This window comes from Cavia porcellus, unplaced genomic scaffold, assembly GCF_034190915.1.
Source record: "Cavia porcellus strain 051 isolate PalLab524CR breed Dunkin Hartley unplaced genomic scaffold, mCavPor4.1 scaffold_26, whole genome shotgun sequence".
In the NCBI taxonomy this organism is placed as follows: Eukaryota; Metazoa; Chordata; class Mammalia; order Rodentia; family Caviidae; genus Cavia; species Cavia porcellus.
The window spans coordinates 20,287,515-20,301,840 of NW_026947509.1; the positions used below are offsets into that span (position 1 = coordinate 20,287,515).

The 14,326-nt window shown below is 41.7% G+C and overlaps 1 protein-coding gene across 1 annotated transcript; it reads left to right on the top strand.

Moving 5' to 3' along the window:
• Positions 1 to 464: 464 nt before the first annotated feature.
• Positions 465 to 2,693, top strand: LOC134473213 (granzyme H-like). The gene is made up of 4 exons (XM_063236847.1): positions 465 to 817; positions 1,482 to 1,617; positions 1,789 to 2,049; positions 2,439 to 2,693. Exons 1-4 carry the CDS (start codon positions 717 to 719, stop codon positions 2,580 to 2,582), a joined length of 642 nt encoding a protein of 213 aa, XP_063092917.1. The 5' UTR covers positions 465 to 716; the 3' UTR covers positions 2,583 to 2,693.
• The last annotated feature ends 11,633 nt before the right edge of the window (positions 2,694 to 14,326 follow it).

Sequence of the window (14,326 nt, forward strand, 5' to 3'; positions counted from 1 at the left end):
AACTAAAAGACATCTACACCCAGACATATAATAATTAAGATCCCAGAAATTCAACACAAGAACAAAATATTAAAAGCAATCAGAGAAAAGAAACAGACCACCTACAAAGAAAAACCCATCTGAATCACAATAGACTTCTCAGCACAAACCATCTAATCAAGAGCTTGGAGTAAAGTATTCAAAGCCCTCAAACAAAATAACTTCCAACCCAGATTGATGTACCCTGAAAAACTATCTCTCAAATAATGAAGAAACAAGATGTTTCCATGACAAAGAGGAACTGGGAAAGTTCATGACCACCAAACTAGCCCTACAAAAAATACAGAAGCTCAAGGAGATTGGAAAGACTCACTGAAAAAGCAGGAATGAAGGCAGCTTCCCAGTATCTTATGGAACTCTTCTATCACTCAGCAGACCTTATCTCCTCCACATATGTGTCCAAGGTAGGAAATAGAAGAACAGCACTATCCTGACTTTCTCAGAACAGGAACAGAGGACTTAAGGTTTAGAAAAAGTCATTCTGGCTCCAAGGCATGCAGCCCTTGGAACCTAAAATGAGTTCCTCCTGCTGGGTACAGAGCACTCCAGATCCCATCTACATCCCTCACTTTCCCCAGTCTTCTCTCTAGACCACACTGCTCTCAGCCACCCCATCTTCAGATTTTCTTTCAGAGATCATTGGGGGTCGTGAGGCCAAGCCCCACTCCTATCCCTATATGGCCTTTGTCCAGCGTCTGGTTGGAGACGACAAGTACAGATGTGGTGGTGTCCTGGTACGAAAGAAATTTGTCCTGACAGATGCACACTGTAAGGGAAGGTGAGGAGGAGCAACTAGCCCACATTTGAAAGAACCAACAGGAACCTCTATCTTCCACGGGGACTGTAGCCTTAGGAGCTCCTGGGATACTGTTCACAAACCCATAAGAGCTCATCAGAAAGTAAGAAAAGCAAAAGGATCAAAAGTTCAGCTCAGTATCTGAATGTATGATAATTAACTTTATCAAGTATTCTGAGCCAAATGAATCTGAGGCTGGAAAAGTAAAAGGGAGATGAAGGAAGGGGAGAAAAGAAGGAAACTGAATATCTTAGGCACACGTACTAATCTCTTACAGTGAATGCAGTCCTTGTGTACTGCAAACATGTAGGAATAAAAGTCCAAAAAAATGTTTCTTCCCAGTCATGGTAAGTTAGCTACTTAGTGAGATCCTGTCTCAAAAATAAAAATAAATTAAAAAGCACTTGGTAGCTGTAGCTCAGAGAAAGGAACAGGGTTCCAAATGCCTTAAAGAAGGAAAGAAGACTTTTAAAATGAAAGGTGGAGAAATAGAAGAGGTAAGTTTTAGAGTCAGAGAGTGACAGTACAGAACAATGACACAGGTGACAAGACATAGCAACCACACTGCCAAGCACAGCAGGTGCAGCCTGCCCTGCACAGCTCTTCTGTTATTTCACAACCTAAACCCATGCTCCTCTCTGTGCAGCTCAATAAATGTCATCCTTGGGGCCCACAACATCAAGAAACAAGAGAAGACCCAGCAGGTCATCCGTGTGAAAAGAGCCATCCCACACCCAGACCATGTTCCTGGAAGCTTCTCCAATGACATCATGCTGCTGGAGGTGAGGCAAACCTTCCTGCTGATCTTTCTCTTCTCATACAGGGTTGTCGCTCCCAGTGGAAATCTGCTCTTTTCCTCCTTGCCCTCTCATGGCCGTCCCAATGTGTAGGTCCAGGGTCTATGGGGTCTATACCACAGGCTTATCTGGACTCTCTTGCTTATTCCCCATTAGCTGGAGAGAAAGGCCAAACAGACTAAAGCTGTGCAGCCCCTCAGACTGCATGAGGCAATGAGCCAGGTGAACCCAGGTGACACGTGCCTTGTGGCAGGTTGGGGGAAAACCACCCTTTCGAATGATTCATTGCCAACTACACTGAAAGAGGTGGATCTGACAGTACAAGATGAACAAGAATGCAAATCTGCCATCCATGCCTACTCTGCTCTCACTGAGATTTGTGTGGGACACCCAAAGGAAATGAAGATCTCTTCTGAGGTGAGGTTTCCACTGCCTATAGAGACAGAACCAGGGAAAGAGAAACTTCATGGGAAGATAACAGTGGCCATATCCCATGCTCTGGTCCAGAGCTTGACAGCCTAGGTTCCCCAGCAGTTCAGTGTTTAATCCATTCCCTTGGTGGATAGGAGTAGAAGTGGGGGAAACAGCAGTTAACCAAATTCTGTGTAATCACCTAGTATCTCTAGGGTTGCACAGAAAGATTCAGATAGGTTAAAACTGGAAAGTCAGAGTTAGGTTAAAGCCACTGGTCTGAAGGAGGCAACCAGGCCTGCCCTGCCCTCATCTCATAATCACAGCCCCCTGACAGAGGTTCAAAGACCATCACCAGGAAGAGGCCTATTCCATATTTTCCTTCTTGTCCACAGGGTGATTCTGGGACTCCCCTTGTGTGTAACAACATGATCCAAGGCATTTTCTCCTATGGAGCAAAGGACGAGACACCCCCAGTAGTCTTCATGAAGGTGTCCCACTTCCTGCCCTGGATAAAGAAGACCATGGGGCAGTTCTAACAGCAGACATAAAATTGGCCTCCTCTGTGCTTCATCATCTTTACTGAGGCAGAGGAAGCCTCCTGTGAGCACAAGCCACTGCGCAGTGACAATAAATGGATTTAAAGAATGACTGTGACTGAAGTCCTATTTATCCCCTGAACCCTGTTGAGCATGAAGCTGCACTGCTGGCCATTCTGGCTGTGGCTTCTTCTTTTCTCCCCACTCTTCCTATTCCCTTAAGTCCATCCCATACATTTTCTTATTGATTACTCCAGCACATTTTGCTTAATCCTCAGCTCTCTAGTATCTTTAGCATTAGGAGGTGTCATCTCACATACAGTCCCATGTCCTTACACTTCAACTTCCAAATATAAATCTCTGTGCTTTAGGAATGCCTTACCATCTCTGCGCCAGCAACAATTTGGCAGAGAATACAGTTGGGCAGTGAAGAGGGGTAACTCTGGAGACCCAGGAGGCCCAGGGTACTCAATTTCCTGTTTTGAGAACTGCTCTTCCCAGTGGGTCAGGTTTTTCCTGTTTAGGAGGTTGAGATGGCCCTCAGGACAGCTCAGGCCCATTTCCTTCCCTGCCCTGGGCAAGCATGAAGTTCAGTCCACCTCAAGGCTCGCTGCCTGTCCTTTGCACACCAGCCCCTGTCTCCACCTGAGTTCCTCTGATCACCAGCTCCTTTCCTTTCCAGCTCCTGCAAGTTCCCAACTCTGTGTGATTCCCCTCTATCAGACAGTTCCAGAAAACCTGGAACTCTCCACTTCTACCTGGGCAGGGCTGGCTGTGCCCTGTTCCAATCCAGCATTCTCCAAGGGCTCAGGCATCACCTCCAATGAAGTCAGAGCAGCCTCAGCCCTTTCATCATGGCCTGGCCTTGGAATCCAGTCTCTCCCTGCTTACAGGCATGTAAATCATCCTGTGAGTCAGTCCAGGGAAGCTGGACAGGAAGGATCACTTATCCCTCTATCAGCAAACACTCTTCTGATCTCTGTCTCTTTGTGGCAGATATATAATAGGCTCTGGTCTCACCTTTGGAAAACTCTCAGAAATGAGAAATTTCCTTTAAACATCCCTAAGTTCTCTCCTTCAACCAGTGCAGGTCAGCTTAACCCAAATAGATTTATATAGGGAATCCACTAGAAATCTTACTTTGAAAAACATTAAATTCTGTGTATTCTGTCTTGGTTGTGCACAACACTGTCAAATATATGATATTTTTGGTTCCAGAAGAGCAATGTGTGATATTGGAAGAGCCATGCAGGTGCTCATAGCCAGAGATGACCTGATTGTGGCCACTGGAGTCTGGGCTTAAAGGTGTGGGAGGGGACACAAGGCAGCCCAACCAGGATGAATTTCAACCTACAAACTTCCAAGCTGCTGCACTTCAGATGTGAGACAGTTGTGACCTACATGATCTTATTTAGGATCCCATATCACTCAAGCAGGTCTACTCCTGAGTGTATGGGACAAAAAAAACTCATAATAGTTATGCTTAATCAAGTGATCCCAACTTCAAAAAGACTTCCTGTTACAGGAGTGGAATATCTTAGAGAATAATAGCAACAATTGCCAAGGAAGATTGCATTGATTTCAAAACATTTGCACAACAAAGGAATCTACAGAGTGAAGAGTAACACCCATCAAAACTTGGGAGAAAATCTTGGTGAGCAACTCTTCTAGCAGAAGGTTAATATTCAAATGCATAAAGATTCAAAATTTTAACACCAAAAAAGTAACAACCTGGTCCTGGTGGTGCATGCCTGTAATCCAAGCACTCAGAAAGCTGAGGCCAGAGAATTGCTGTGAGTCTGAGGCCAGTCTGGGTTACATAGTGAGTTCAAAGCTAGCCTGAACTGCATACCAAGATCCAATCAATAAATAAATAAAACCCAGTTGTTACATGGGCAGATGAACTTTGTGGATATGTCCCAAAACGTACAAACAAATGATGAAGAAGTACATAAAAGTGTATTCAACATCTTTAGACTTGAGTGAACTACATTAAGATTCCATTTAGCTCCAGTCATAATCATTATCAAACAATAAATGCTTCTAAGCAATGGGTAAGAATGTAGATTAGGACTGTCACCATGGAAATACATATTACAGTTCCTCAAAAAATTGAAAACTATGCAATATTGTAGAAATAATATAGATCCAGCATACTCTAGTGGTACCTGTGTACCTATACTTTTTACAGTGCAATTCACAATAACTAAGCCATAGAAATTTCCTTGGCCCTTGTCTACTGATTAATGGATAAACACAATGTGACATATATACACACTAGAGTATCATTGAGGCACAGTGCCATAAGAAATCATTTCCGGAAACTGGAAATCATCATGTTAAGGAAAATAAGTAGGAATCAGAATGACACATATAACATGTCTTCTCTTAAATGTGGAAACTAAATAAAATGACATGAAAGTAGAGGAGAGACTATTAAAGAAGAATAAAGACAAACAGAAAGGGGAATTAGTGGAAGTGGGAAATGATCAAGTATTCTACATGCTGATACCCATTCAGGATAATGCATGCAATAATAAAAAGATAGATGAATCTCTGTTCACAGTGGTAAGTTGCATGGTGGGATTAAGGCTGACAACGTCTCTTCTTTATCTTTGAATTTATCCTATATTCCTAATTTTATAATTATTAAAGTTCTTAAAAAGATTTTGTCAAAAAGATGCATTAAGTAAGTTTATACATGTATACTGTAGTCCTGCTTTCTGTCAGAGATAAATTTTTACAGACAAAATTTAACCCAGTAGTCTATTTTTCACCCATAATCTAAAATGAGTGTTTCTGATGAGGAGATTTCCCCTTTTACTCTCAGTTCTCCTGCTTTGCACAATAAATTACATTGTCATCTATAATTAAGGGACCCAGACTCAGTTCCCCAAAAGATGGCTTCCAAGTTTCTCAAATTTATCTGCTACAAAGCTAGTTGGGGTGAGATGAGTCTATGAGATCAGGCATAGGAGAATGCGATGGTTCAGGGCTGGAAGGTGCCTGCATCATTTCTACTCATATCCATTTCCTACAAGAGTCACACAACACACCTAACCTCAAAGGAGGCCAGACAGGACTCGGAATATAGCATCACTGCACCTGCCTGACAGAGGCTGGACAGTGTAGACATGTAGTTCACCCATGTCCCTTGGAAGAATAGGAAATGACTTTCACTAAGCTTCTAGCTTTTCTCTGTCACTATGGTCCATAGTATTTGCCACTTATAAAGATGATGAGCCCTCCATTGTTTTCTTATGAAATGAATGCATTTCCATTATAGAAAATATTAGATAATGAAAAGGTAAAAATGAGGCACATAAAGTTCTTGTACATGTTGTCCTTTCCCCCTACACACACACACACACACACACACACACACACACACACACAATTACCATGAAATTATATACATCATTTTGCAGTGTACATTTCCTAACATTAGAGGATACAAACATTAGAGGATACAAATTTCTCCATGCCTTTAAGCAGCCTTCTAAAACACTACTTTTACTGACCTGAGAGTACATTATCCCATGCATGTATCATCATCGGTACTTCTCTTCTACTATTCTTGAATATTTTGATTATCTAATCATTTTGATGAGAGTCTCAGGGAATATGTTCACCTCATCTTCCTTTTTATGACACAGCAAGGCCCTATCTGGGGTGCAAATTATGGGCAAGCAGGACTAGTGGTGTGCAAAAATCCAAAGCAGAAGTGACCGGAGCCGTGAGTGATAGAGGCGAGACGATAATGGGGTCGGTTCTCAAAGTTTTATTGCGTACAGCTCAGCCAGACCTAACAAGGTCCGCCGCCCTCAAGCCTTCTTCTTCCTCTCCCTCTGGGAGGAGATACATGAGTTTATATAGCGAGAAGCAGCCAATCACAGCATAGCAGGAACTCGGATAGCAATTGGTCACAACCGACTGTTACTAGGCAGATGATCACTCTTGGCGGGTTAATTACGTGCAACACGGGCCAACAAGAACCAGGAAGCAGGAAGCGGGCGCGATCTTTGGGGAGCAAATCATGGCCCCTAACACAGAAGTGAGAATAAAAGCCAGTAGTTGGGCTCTCAGACCATAGACCTCCACTTCAGAGGGGGGCCACTTCAACCCCAGCCCTCCCACCTTAGGACCCCACACCTCTACTTTTGACCCCGACTTTCACCTCAGACCTAGCTAGAGAAGACATAGATTTAAAAAGTGCAGAGGCATGGGAAACTCATTGAAACCTTGAATGAACAATATGGGAAACAAGTAGAAAACATGAAATAAATTAAAACAGATATCCAAGAATAAAGAAATTCTATTGAATGCTGTTAAACCTTTTATATGTAACTGATGATAGAATTTAGGAACTTCAGGACAGGATCACAGCTAATGATCATGAAAGGATAGAACTTTTAAAAATAGCAAGGCAGGGAGTGTGGATATAGCTCAGTGTCTCAGGCACTTTCCTGGTAAAGGTAAGGTCCTATGGTCAAACTCCAGTGCAAAAACAGCAATCAACAAGGCAGCAAGAAATGACAATTCAACAGCTTCAAGATGATGCCAAGAGAAACAATATAGACTCTCAGGCATCAATGATGCAGGTGTCAATGTGAATAACATCAAAAAATGTTTCACAGAAGCAATAGTAGAAAATTTCCCAAACACAGGGAAAGAATGTGAAATGCAGATAACTGAGGCATATAGAATGCCAAACCACCACAACCAACATAAATCTACATCCAGACATTTTTAAGATCCCAAACATTCAGCATAAAAACAGAATACTAAAAGGTGATAGGGAAAACATTACAATCATAACACTTTTCAACACAAAATTTCAAGCTAAGACAAGCCTGGAGAGAATTGCCAGCCCTGAAAGAAAACAACTTTCACCCTAGACTGCTGTACCCTGAAAAACTTCCTTTGAAATTTAATGGAGAAATAAGATACTTCCATGACAAAGAATAACTGAAGAAATTCCTGTCTACCAAACCAACCCTTGAAAGAGTATTGAAAGATGTACCACATAGAGATAAAAATGACTACAATTTCTGCAACAACAGAAACAAACCACCAGACAGGGCAAGCAATTAAACAAGGAGGAAAGGAAGAAAATCAACTGCAGGAAAATAACATTACAACGTTGAGCCAGTACATATCAGTTGTATCCACCAATGTTGTCTCAATTCACCTATAAAAAGAAATAGATTGATAGACAAGAAACAGGATCCAACAACATGCCATATACAAGAAACACATTTCACTCAAAGTAAAATTCATAGATTAAAAGTCAGACAATGGAAAATAATATTCCATGCAACAGGAACCCAGAAAAAAGCATGGGTAGCTATTCTAGTTTTAGACAATGGAACCTTCAACCCCAAAATGAAGAAAAGAGATAAAGGAGGTCACTACATACTTGGTGAGGAAATAATTGAAGAAGAAGAGTGACAATCATAAACATATATGCACTAAATATAGGAGTACCTAACTATATAAGACAAAACTAATAAATATTCATAAATATATATGCACTAAATATAGGAGTAACAAACTAGATAAGACAAAACTAATATGAAAAACCAATTAATCAACAACACAATTATAGTAGAGGACCTTAATACCCTGTTGAAACAAAGACATAGATGAACTAGACAAAAAATCAGCAAAGAAATAACAGAACTGAATCAAACCTGTGAGCAAATGAACTTAGTAAATGTTTACAGAGTGTTCCACTGAACCACATCAGAATACACATTCTTCTTAGCTGTGCATGGGACATTCTCCAAAGTAGACCACATATTAGACCATAAAACATTTTTAAGTAACTCTAAAGGGATTGAAATTATGCCATGTGTATTATCAGACCATAGTGCACTTAAATTGGAAATTAATGGAAAAAATTGCAAAACCCACTTAAACACATGGATTAAATTAAATAGTAACCTCCTGAACAATCAAAGGGTTGCAGATGAAATTAAAAAATACCTACAATCAGATTTTTTAAAAATGGCAGCTTGCTAGGGGGTCGGGTGGAGAGTCTCTCTGGAGAAATCATATTAGAAGCTAGAATATGACAACATGGAGAGAACCAGACAAATGGATAACCATTCTTATTAAACAAGACAGTGCAGCTGGAGTATTTAAAGTCGTGCTGAGACAGTGAAGGCTGATAACAGGAGGCTGCAAATCCCGCACCTTTAAATCAACAGACTGACCCGTGGACCCAACAGGAAAAGCTGTGTTGGCTTTTGGTGACTGCTGGAAACTGAGACCTGGGACCCCAAGAAGCAGCCAGGACTGCCCTGCTGCACCAGAGGAGATCATGAAAGGCTCTGGAGCTCCAAAGCCGAATGCTGAGCAGATTTCTGACCCTTCCGCGCTGTGACTGGAGTGCATGCTGCGCAGATTTCTGACTGTTCCGCGCCATGCCGGGAGTGTGGGAAAGGTGGGCGGCGTGGTGTGTGGTGGACCCGGAAAAGGACCAGTGCTGGACCTTGGTGAGTACTGGGGACCCTGTGGCTGCTGGGGTTGGCCAGAGAACATCTTGGAACTGGGCAGTGCCCGCCACCATGGGGACATCAACAACACAGAGTCTGGTGGCAGCCATCTTAGAGTTAGCAGAACCTACAGCTCAGTGGTATCACTGAGTCCCCCTGGAGGGAGGGCTGGTGGAAGACATCTTGAAATTGGGCAGACCATGAGTACGTGCTGGCTTCAGCGTCATTCAGAGAACTAGTGGGAAACATCTTGGATTTGGGCAGATGTGCTGTTCTGGGCTCCTGTCACAGAGAGGTCTGGAAGAGAACAGCTGGGATTTGGGCAGAACCCTGTGCCATAGTGACATTAGTCAGCTGCTTCTAGTACAAAGAGAACCGGCAGGAGCTACTTGGGCTAAACCAAGCCTCTGCTTGGGGCCCAATAAGCAGATACAAAATAGTCACAACTCAGTGACATCCAGAAAGTACAGCCTAATTTTTGGATTGACTGGCACAGAGGCTGGAGACTAGCCTGTACCTCCCCTGCATCCCAGCCTACCCCAGATAACAGCAAATTGGGGAGGGCAGCAAAAATTCAAGTCAGCACGCTTCTGAAAGGCCCTAAGCAATTTGGAGAGGGCCAGAGAACCCCAGGACAATCTGAAAGAAACCAGAAACATGACAAGAGATAAAAATAAAAAAATTCTCCAGCTGCCCAACATGAGAAAATAAGCCCAGGAGAAGTAAACACTGAAGAGAACAAGCACAGTAACCATCCATTGCTCAACACAGCATCAGCCGAAATTTAAAAGTACCTTCATGATCTCATAGATGAATTTAAAGCTGTACTCATGATCCAAGTGAGGCAAGATATAAAGAGATTAATTAAAGAAATAACAAGTCCCGCCCAAGAGAACACAGATGGAAGAACTGAGGAAATCAGAAAAGAAAGAGAAACTTCTGAAGAATAATTTAAACATAACTTAGAATACATGAAACAGATCCAAAGAGAATACCAGGAAACTAAAAACTCCTTTGAACACTGGCAAAATGCCTTGACAGAAACTAAAGACAGCCTTCTGAAACTTGAAGAGAGATTTATGGCATATGATCGAGAAAGAAAAAGCCTCTTAAAAATAACAAGGAACCAGAAAGAAACAATTCAAAAACTAGAAGATGACAAAAAGATACATAACTTAAGAATAAAGAATGTGAGTGAGGAAGCAGGAGCAACCAAAAGTGAAATACAAAGAATATTCACAGATATATTAAAGCAAAATTTCCCATGTATAGCAAAAAGAAATGATATAAGGATAAAAAAAAGCATACAGAACACCAGCTACCTACAACCAAAACAGATCTACACCTAGACATATAATAATCAAGATTCCAACACTATCCCTGGAGCCCAGCCTGTCTCACTGCCGCGCCTAGCCATCGGTGTGCAGAGAAGGAGCTGGGCGGATCTGGGGTGCCTGCTTTGGCCTCTCCATGTGTCTGGAGGACTGTGGATATCTCTGCAAGAAGGGAGGGACCACAGGTTCCTGAGGCCCCGCGGCCTGTGGTGAGTGCTCAGCACACTCTGCCCAAAACTCAGACTGTTCCAGAACCTCCAGGCTTCTGGGTGCAGTGAAGTGGAGTAGTGGGTTTGAGGCCTCTACATCCACCTCCCAATCTCAGCTGCACTTGGAGAACTACTGAGCTTCCGACGGGTGGGCGGGCCCACACTATCCACGGAGCCTAGCCTGTTTCGCTGCCACGCCTAGCCATCAGTGTGCAGAGGAGGAGCTGGGCAGATTTGGGGCACCTGCATCAGCCTCTCCGTGTGTCTGGAGGACTGTGGATATCTCGGTCCAGACTGTTTGGGTCCCTCCAGGCTTCCAGGTGCAGTGAAGGGGAGAAGTGTGTTTGAGGCCTCTACATCCGCCTCCCCATCCCGGTTGCACATGGAGAACTGCTGAGCTTCTGACGGGTGGGCGGGCCCACACTACCCCTGAGCCCAGCCTGTTTCACTGCCGTGCCTAGCCATCAGTGTGCAGAGGAGGGGCTGGGCGGATCTGGGGCACCTACATCGGCCTCTCCGTGTGTCAGGAGGACTGTGGATATCTCTGCAAGCAGGGAGGTAAAACAGGTTCCTGAGGCACCGCGGCCTGTCGTGAGTACCCTAACCTGGCTGCGATTCAAGAGCTGTGGAGCTTCCAAGGAGCAGGTGGGCGCGCAGTGTCGCTGAGGCCCAGCTTGTCTGGAACTGCAGAGTTCTGAGCAGGCAGAGGAGGGCCATTGGTTCTGCAGGCCCAGTGGCTTGGGGTAGCATGGTGCCAGAGTCTCAGTAGCTGCAAACATAGAAGAGGATTTTCAACAGATCCTGAGGAAGCTTTCAAATAACACTTGAAACACAGAAATATAGGAAAATGACAAAACGAAAGACCAAATTACAACCTCAAACCTCCAGCCCATCTCAAGAAACCCTAGGAACGATGTATATAGAAGAAAATATATTCCATCCACCTAAAATATCAGGCACAATACCTACTGAAATTGACAAGCAACTCCAGGAAGCTTTAAAGAAATTCAAACTCGAAATAATCTCCCAGATAAAAGAAGAAATGATAAAAGAAATGAAAGAGATGCTGAATATATCTAAAGAAAACACAGATAAAAAATTGGAGGAACTAAACAAAAAGATAGAATCCCTAGATGAGCAATATAAGAAACAAACAGAATACATAATGCAGATGTACAGAGATACACAGGAAATTAAAAACTCCACTGAAAGTTGTAAAAACCGCCTTAATGAAAGTGAAGATAGAATTTCAGACCTTGAAGACAGGATTGCAGCTAGTGAACAGGAAAGGAAAGATCTTTTAAAAATAACAAGGAATCAGGAAACAACAATTCAACAACTCTAAGACGATGCAAATAAGAATAACATAAGAATGATAGGGATTAATGAAAAAGAATAAGACAACATAAAGGATGTCAAGAGGATATTTAGAGAAGTAATAGCTGAAAATCTCCCAAGCATGAGATCAGAAACTGACATCAGGATCAGTGAAGCATATAGAACTCCAAATAGTCATAACCAAAATAAAACTACACCCAGACATATACTAATCACCATCTCAGAAATCCAACACAAGAATAGATTATTAAAAGCTGTCAGAGAGAAAAGACAGATCACTTATAAAGGAAAACCTATCAGAATCACAGCACACTTCACAGCACAAACAATAAAGTCAAGAAGAGCATGGAGTGAAGTATTCCAGATCCTAAAGCAAAATGAATTCCAACCTAGACTGATATATCCTGCAAAACTATCATTCAAAATAGATGGTGAAAAACGATACTTCCATGACAAAGAACAGCTGAAGAACTTCATGAACACCAAACCAACCCTGCAAAAAATATTGAAAGACAGTTTAGATACACAAAGGAAAAAACCATTAAGCAAAGCAAATAATTAAACAGAACAGAAAGATAAAGATGCAACAGCAGAGAGATAAGATTCCTACAATTAACCAACATTTAACAGTAATAACCATTTATGTAAATGGTCTCAATGCACCAACCAAAAGAAACAGACTAGCAGAATGGATCAAGAAACAAAATCCAACCATATGCTGTTTACAGGAAACCCATCTAACCCAGAAGGATACTCACAGACTGAAAGTCAAAGGATGGAAAACAATTCTTCATGCAACAGGAATCCAAAAAAAGGCAGGAGTAGCCATTCTGTTTGCAGACAACGTGAACTTTAAACCAACAATGACCATAAAGGACAAAGAAGGTCACTACATACTCGTAAGGGGAAAACTCCAAGAGGAAGAGATAACTGTCTTAAATATATACGCACCAAACTCCAGAGTACCCAGTTATGTAAAACAATTATTAACAGACATGAAAACTCAAATTATCAGTAACACAATTGTAACAGGAGACCTTAATACGCCATTGACACCAAGGGAAAGATCAACCGGACAGAAAATGAGCAAAGAAATAACAGAACTGAATCATTCCTGTGAATAAATGGGCTTGATAGACATATACAGAATGTTCCACCCAACAACATCAAAATACACATTCTTCTCAGCAGTACATGGATCATTTTCTAAAATAGACCATATATTAGCTCACAGAACATATTTAAACAAGTGCAAAAGAGCTGAAATCACCCCTTGCATGTTATTGGATCATAGCGCTCTGAAATTAGAAATTAATGATAAAAGATACTGCAAAAATCCCACAAACACATGGAAACTGAATAACACACTCTTGAGTAATCAGTGGGTCACAGAAGAAATTAAAGAAGAAATCAAACAATACCTAAAAGAAAATGAAAATGCAGATACAACTTACCGGAATCTGTGGGATGCAATGAAAGCCGTCCTGAGAGGAAAATTTATTGCACTGAGTTCCCACATCAGGAAAACAGAATGAATACAAATAAATAACTTGATGCTACGCCTCAAACAGCTAGAAAAAGAAGAGCAAGTCAAGCCCAAAGCCAAAAGAAGAGAGGAAATTAGAAAAATCAGAGCAGAAATCAATGCAATAGAGCCTAAGAAAACAATCCAAAGAATCAACAAATCAAAGAGTTGGTTCTTTGAAAGAATAAATAAAATCAATAAGCCCCTAGCCAACCTTATTTTAAAAAGGGAAGAAAAAGCTCAAATTCATGCAATAAGAAATGAAAAAGGAAAATTACTACAGACCCAATAGAAATACAGATCATCAACACCTATTTCGAAAACCTCTACTCTCAAAAGTTTGATAACACAGAAGAAATAGACAGATTCTTAGAAGCATATGAAGTGCCAAACCTAGATCAAGAGGATGTAAAACTGTTGAATAACCCAATCTCTGTTAATGAAATTGAAAATGTAATTAAGTCCTTACCCACCAAGAAGAGCCCAGGCCCAGATGGATTCACTGCAGAATTCTACAAGAAATACAAAGAAGACCTAATGCCGACACTCCTCAAACTATTCAATGAAATTGAAAGGGAAGCAATCCTTCCTAAGGCATTCCTGGAAGCAAATATTACTCTAGTACCAAAACCTGAAAAAGACCCAACTAAAAAAGAGAACTATAGACCGATCTCCCTAATGAACACAGATGCAAAAATCCTCAATAAAATATTGGCAAATACAATCCAGCAACTCATCAAGAAGATTATACACCATGACCAAGTGGGATTCATCCCAGGAATGCAAGGATGGTTCAACATACACAAATCAATAAATGTAATCCACCATATCAATAAAG

Bases quoted from the DNA above. Each gene is read 5' to 3' on its own strand.
- LOC134473213 (XM_063236847.1), top strand. From the start codon at position 717: ATGGCCTTTGTCCAGCGTCTGGTTGGAGACGACAAGTACAGATGTGGT. The intron at 818-1,481 runs GTGAGGAGGAGC...CTCTCTGTGCAG, and splicing joins GATGCACACTGTAAGGGAAG to CTCAATAAATGTCATCCTTG. The intron at 2,050-2,438 runs GTGAGGTTTCCA...TCTTGTCCACAG, and splicing joins AAATGAAGATCTCTTCTGAG to GGTGATTCTGGGACTCCCCT.